Here is a 6,565-nt window from a genome sequence, read left to right on the forward strand (position 1 = left end):
AGTGGTTTGAGCGCAGGGCCTTTATATACGCTTCTAAAAATATCGTCCAATCAGCGCGCAGGGCCGTTCAGTTGAATACACCAATCACAGCGCCAGGAGGCAGGACTTATTTCCGCACGCCGCTGCGATTGGCTTAAAGTGATATCATATGCGCCCGCGCAACCTGTTCGCATCTGATTGGACGCGCTGTGAGGGAACGTCACGCTATCACGAGGGAGTAGGCAGGCTACAAGGTTTGAATAGGGGAAGTTGACAGAGCGCAACGCTTTGCGAGAGTTCAGTGTTTGCAAAATACAGAGTGATCTCAACAGACGGACTAGCGGACTCTGAGCAAAGCGACGGCTGCACTTCGTTGCTATTGCACGAAGAGGACGCTTGCTTGTCACACTTTATCTTTGATTCATCAATATATATATATTTTTTCTGTCTTTTATTGCCTGATACTTGGGATTGCAATGGATGTTCTACCAATGTGCAGCATATTTCAGGAACTTCAGATCGTTCATGACACTGGCTATTTCTCTGCATTGCCATCTCTTGAAGAATACTGGCAACAGGTAACAATTTTTAAAGTGAAATGGAGAAAACGTCCGCTGTGATTGGCGAACGGAGAGCTTGTGGTTCGACTTCGCTGTCTTTAAACTGGAAACAGAGTTATTTACAATCCGCGAAGCGCTGCGCTGAATGAAACATTCTAAATGGCGTATTTGATTCGGTTACATGGTTGCGCGGTAAATGCTGTCAGTCAGCTTATATAGAATGTGTCTGTATGTCTACATTATAACAAACTTGTTTTGGCATACAGAGTATTTTTTAGTTTTTGGAGAGTCGGGACTGGCGAGTCAGATCTGTATTGCGTTGCAAACCGTAAAAAGCACAATATAGTGAGGGAAATATTTGTGGTTGGATGACTTTTTTTCTTGTGCTTTTCCTACTCGAACATAGACTGGTTGATTTGACAGTCTGCAGCACATGTTCTGTCACCTAACGGGGTATATAGGAGGTGTTTATTAACTGTCATAGCAGGTTCTGCTGCTTGATGCTGATATTCTTGTGATTGAACTGTTGCAGTCGTATTCTTGGCACTATAGTATGAATGTTTCTGCTTAAATTGATCCAGGTAGTTTCCCTCAGGCTTTTGGGGATTCTGACATGGTGGCATATGAATGTATCTCTTGGCATTTAAACATGCGTTTGCATCTAGTTGCTTAATGATTCCCAGCATAGGCTTTTAAAGAGATAGTTCATCCAAAATGAAAATCTCTCATCATTTCCTCACCATTATGCTGTTTCAAACCCATTTATTTCGTCGTGGGGGGGGGGGAGAAATGTTAGGCAGGATGTTAGCGACTGACAGCCTCAGTCACCATTCACTTACATTGCATCTTTTTCCATACAACGCAAGTGAATGGTGACTTACACTGTCAAGTCTGCTCAACATTTCGTGGAAATGGAATAATGTTGACTAAATGACAGAAGTCTGAACTATCGCTTTCAGGAACAAACATTTGACCTGATGGAGAGTCTGTAGAATCAGTAACATGAGATTCTTCAGGCCATATTATGCGCGGTAAACATCGTCGTTATCGAGGATGTGCAGAGCTAAACCGCACAACTAAATGCTCACATTGAGCGGAAAAACACAGTTTGAGGTGTTTACGTAAGCACTTCTGCACTCAAATAGAGTACGTTCGCACTCAATACGCGTTAAAATCGGTTTAAAATGCGTCCAGATGTACGCTGAGGGGACGTCAGTCTGCTTGAACGAGGAAACTCGACCGAGGAAGTTCTGTGGCTTCCTTAAAAGGACTCTGAAATGTCTTGATGGCTCACTAGGGGATAACTGTTCCAGAAAGACAATATACAGCTCTCAAAGCCATATTTATACCTAAAATACAGATTTGTATTGCTCTTACATACTCAGTTATGTTTCAACATGACATAGTTGTACATATTTCAGCAGAAAATGTGTGAAAGTGCAGAGTGTGGTTAACCCAAACTAACCCTTGGCAGTCACGTGTGAAAGTTAGAGGAAACTCATTGAATCGTTCATGCACATTGTAACATTGTGTTTTCTGTTTTGAATCAGACATGTTTGGAGCTGGAGAGATATCTGCAGAGCGAGCCGTACGTCTCTGCGTCTGACCTCAAGTTTGAGGGCCAGGAGGATCTTTGGAGCAAGCTCATCTTGGCTTGTGGAGATAAGGGAGATGGGAACGGTAACCTTCCCAGCGTCAAGGAGGACGACAATCAGGACTGCCAAATATTAGAAACCAACAGCATGAATTCGGATGCCAGCAGCGAGGCGTCTGACAGTTCGGAGGAGCTCTCGCCCACTCACATCTTTACCTCCAACCCGCTGGGCTCGGTTCTGACGGAGTCAGTGCATCACTTGAGTTCCTCTATCATCAGCACGCCTCCGTCCTCGCCAGAGACGCCCCAGGAGCCCGGCGTCCCGCAGGTGTGGGGCTCCACGCAGACTGACTTGCACGTGCCGGTGAAGATCCGGCAAAACGGACTGGGGAAGGCCTCGGATAAGGCTTCCGCAGGAGGGGACGCCTCTCCGGACGGCAGGAGGAGAGTGCACAGGTGTCACTTCAACGGCTGCCGGAAGGTTTACACGAAGAGTTCTCACTTAAAAGCACATCAGCGGACTCACACAGGTAAGAACCTTCGCTGTTAGCTGTGATGTTGCTCCACATTGTCTCGATCAAACAGAAAGCGGAACCTCGCGCACTTCACTGAGGTTTCACATCTCCTGCGAAGTTGTGTAATGGAGCTGAGTTTACACAGGCTGTCCTCAGCTGCAAGGCTAATGTCACTCTGTGAATATTTGCCTGGCATGACTGCACGCCTAAACGGTGACCTAATCTGTTTGGAATGCGGCCGTGGCCAGGAAGGAGGGGGGATCGGATGGGGGAAGGGAACGAAAGCCAGCCAGGGTGAAAACAACCTGCTCTACCAAAACAGTTTTGGTTTCGTCATGGGAAAGATCCAGGCTTTTGAATGGGGATCTGGGTGGCCCCTTTTTAAAAGGGCCCCTTCGCATTCAAAACAGTCTCCGTGTGACGCGCATTGTTCGGCGCACTGTTTATGCACACACAGCATAGAGACGTACTGTTGGCATACCGTGCATTCCCGCAATCCTTGAGAGCTTGAGGGATCTTATTAAAGTTAAGACCCCGTGACCTGATGCATAAACATACATCCTGTTTACAGATGCATTTTTGAGAGCATTTGCGAGCAGGCTGTTCCACATTCCTTTCAGACTTGTGAAAGGTGTTTGTGTTTTTGTTTACAGGTGAGAAGCCGTACAGGTGTTCATGGGAAGGCTGCGAGTGGCGCTTTGCGAGGAGCGATGAGCTAACCCGACACTTCAGGAAGCACACCGGTGCAAAGCCATTTAAATGCAGTCACTGTGACAGGTACGCTCAGTTCTGTCTCGCTATCTCTCCCTGTGACAGTCATCAAAGCCCGTCTGTCTCTCTCTCTCGCCGCATGCCTGATCCTTTGATGCGTGCGTCAGTGAAACGTGACGGATTCTGCATTCGGCATTGATTCCGTTTTATCGGTTCATCGATGGGAGTCGCCCCATTATGTTTGGATTTTATCACTTAATTACCTAATCGCATTAAATGCTTGAAAGCGCAATAGTCACACTGTCGCAATACTTTATTGATATTCTCTGCGTTTTATGACCAAATGCGCCTCTCCTGTTTGCCATCACTTCCTCTGTTAATCATTTCCCTCCCTTAGAGCTTTGCGCTTTGAACACCATTGTTTGCTCAACTTCCCTTTTTGGTGTTTTGTTTCCACGGTTACTGGATGCGAAACATTTCATAGTTCTCCTTTAAAACAAAACATTTGATCAAGTCTTTCCTTATATTCAGAATCTGTGCCAGCAGTTCTATTTTTGCAGAATTGGAACACCCAGCATTCATAAAGTTCAGCAAACTTTGGATAATTGAATACTTTTAATGCTTTCAGATAGCAATAAAAGTTTACTATTCTCAGCTTGAGACTCCACGATAAGGTTTGGGGCTGGTGCTCAGATTATTATAACCTTGAGAACATTTTATGTTTATTTTGTTGTATTTTATTAAAATTGTATTTTTATGTGTGTACTTTATAATATTTTCCTAAAAAAAACAAACCTTTATTATTCATTACCAATTTTATTTTTAAAATCAATACTTTTTTTTTCATTCATTCATTCATTCAGTAGTGGCGGATCCCACCACAAAATTACAAAAAAATATAATTATTTATAATAATTTATATTATATATATATATATATACATACACGTGTGTGTGTGTGTATATATATATGTATATTTCATAATATATTTCTAGCAAAATTGTTTATTTATATTTTTACATATATATATATATATATAGCAAAATGTTTAAATTTTACAGCTATAATGTCATTCTGTGACTGCTATAAACTTCCACTTTTACTAAAAAAAAGATGGCTCATGGTGTGTGGTGCATTATGTCTATATTTTTTAACTCATTTTACAACCAGTTTAAATCTCTTCTGCATATTTTCTCAGATTTCTCATTATAAATACAAAACTGCTTATTTCTCTACTAATTCTGCACAGAAAATGCAAATTCTCTCTTTGCTTACATTAGCCTTCAAAGCACCTATTCCTGTTTGACAAATTCACCTCGAGGGCCACTAGAGTCCTCATCAGTGACGCAATGCACAGATCTCTACCTTTGATCGCGCGTTACGGCTTCAGTGGCCCCTGCCTGACCTTGTTTTTCACCTTTCCTCTCGTTGTTTCTTTCTCCAGGTGTTTCTCCAGGTCGGACCACCTGGCCCTGCACATGAAGAGGCACCTTTGAGCGGGCCGCAGCTTCACGCTGGGGATATGTTGTGTCCTGACCAGCTTCCTGGTTGACCTGGCCCTGCAAGAAATGGGGTGGGGGGGAGTGTGTTCCAGCCAAAGCATGCCATTTTGCACCATATCCTGTGCCTCCGTGAGCCCCGGGATAAAGGCGGACTGACTGGTTGTTGAAACGAAAAAAGGAAAGGACAAAATCACGTATGAAGAACCGAGGATGATTTATAAAAAAAAAAAAAATGAAAAAGTAAAAAAAAAAGCAAAAAAAGAGCAAATGAATGGTGTGTTGTATGGTGCATGATGTTTCGGGACAACTCCTGGACTATACACTGGTACTTTAAAACAAATCCTAAAGAGATCCTGTTTGACGTGAGCGGATGAATGTCCCGTGTGCGAAGAAGGGTGGGAGGGGGGTGCCAGTGTAACGCTGTGGGCTGAATGGTGTCGGGGAACAAGTTCCGTTTTTGTTTCCGTGCGGTATGCGAGAACCGTGAATGAAGCCGTGAGACTGAGAACTCCTGCCTGACGCCCCCGGGCTCTGGGATTCTGGGGGGCGTAGCGGCCAGGGTTTCACCCCCTGCCCCCATCAAAAGGGGGAGGAAACTCTGTCCTGAATGAAAGTGGCTTTTTTGGTGTTCGGTGCAGCTACTAAATGTGCAATGTGTTCGGGGATATGAATTGTTTCAGTGGGAGAAAAGTAACTTGAAGCAGCTTGTGCTGCCATTAAATCAGACCAGCCTGGGTTTTGTGGGCAAAGAACATTGTGTCTTTCCAACAGTGGCCAATATTAGTCGAGTGGTAATGGAGCCTTAATCAAGTTTTCCATTTGCTTGCTTCAACCAACACTTTCTATTACTTATATTTTCTCTCATGAATCCCTCTTGTCTAAAGAATATTTGTACAAAAGAATAAAAACACAAAAGTTAGGATGAAAAATACACACACAAAAAAAAAAAAAATTTCTAAGATTTTTTTTTTATTATTGTTTTTATTTTTTTATTTTTTTGCTTTATATGAATTTTATTTGAAATTGTTTTGCAAAATTGTTATATTTCTGTATGAATGTATTTTTTATTGGAATAATAAGAAATTCTTATCGGACAAGTTTGATTTGTTGTTTTGCTTCACTTTATTTCACTAGTCTTTTAGATTTTTCAGTGGTTGTTAGCAAAGTTGAACAAAACAACTAAACCTACTATGAGTGTTAATCTTTGATAACCAAACTTTGTGTTACAGACAAGATATGTCAAATTGAGCTTTTATGAACAGGCTTACAATTCACTTGGTGAATAAAAGGAGTGAAAATCCCAGAGGAACCTGATCCATGAGTCCAAAATAGACATAAAGGTCTTCTGATTTAATTGAACCAGTAAGGAACCGCACTAAAACACACAGAACACCTTGCAGCCACCTAGTTATGCCATTTCATTATGGCAGTAATGTTTGTGCAGACAAGCACCTCTTCTTCAGAAAATGTAAAAGTCTTTAATATAATATAAATACAACGTGCTTTCAAAAGATGGATCTTTTGTAAATACTACCTGAGATCTCACCAGAGTGGAGGATATGCTGATGAATGACAATTACCTGCTTTAGCGGTGAAACACTCCTGTTCATAAATTCCTCGCTCTCATTATATGTTGTGCAAAAGTTGCTCTCAACACCCACTGGAGGGGATGTTCCACAGGCTTGTCAAAATAGACGAATAGAC

The 6,565-nt window shown here is 42.4% G+C and overlaps 1 protein-coding gene across 1 annotated transcript; it reads left to right on the forward strand.

Annotated features, from left to right (window-relative positions):
- Nucleotides 1-262: 262 nt before the first annotated feature.
- klf6a (Kruppel like factor 6a) lies at nt 263-5,102 on the forward strand. Its single transcript, XM_016551142.1, has 4 exons — nt 263-557; nt 2,090-2,663; nt 3,302-3,425; nt 4,804-5,102. Exons 1-4 carry the CDS (start codon nt 456-458, stop codon nt 4,853-4,855), a joined length of 852 nt encoding a protein of 283 aa, XP_016406628.1. The 5' UTR covers nt 263-455; the 3' UTR covers nt 4,856-5,102.
- Nucleotides 5,103-6,565: the final 1,463 nt, after the last annotated feature.

This window comes from Sinocyclocheilus rhinocerous, unplaced genomic scaffold, assembly GCF_001515625.1.
Source record: "Sinocyclocheilus rhinocerous isolate Xijiao unplaced genomic scaffold, SAMN03320098_v1.1 scaffold914, whole genome shotgun sequence".
Taxonomy (NCBI): domain Eukaryota; kingdom Metazoa; phylum Chordata; class Actinopteri; order Cypriniformes; family Cyprinidae; genus Sinocyclocheilus; species Sinocyclocheilus rhinocerous.

Coding starts and splice junctions, on each gene's coding strand:
- klf6a (XM_016551142.1), top strand. CDS start 456: ATGGATGTTCTACCAATGTGCAGCATATTTCAGGAACTTCAGATCGTT. Junction 558..2,089: donor TTGAAGAATACTGGCAACAG/GTAACAATTTTT, acceptor GTTTTGAATCAG/ACATGTTTGGAGCTGGAGAG. Junction 2,664..3,301: donor ACATCAGCGGACTCACACAG/GTAAGAACCTTC, acceptor TTTTGTTTACAG/GTGAGAAGCCGTACAGGTGT.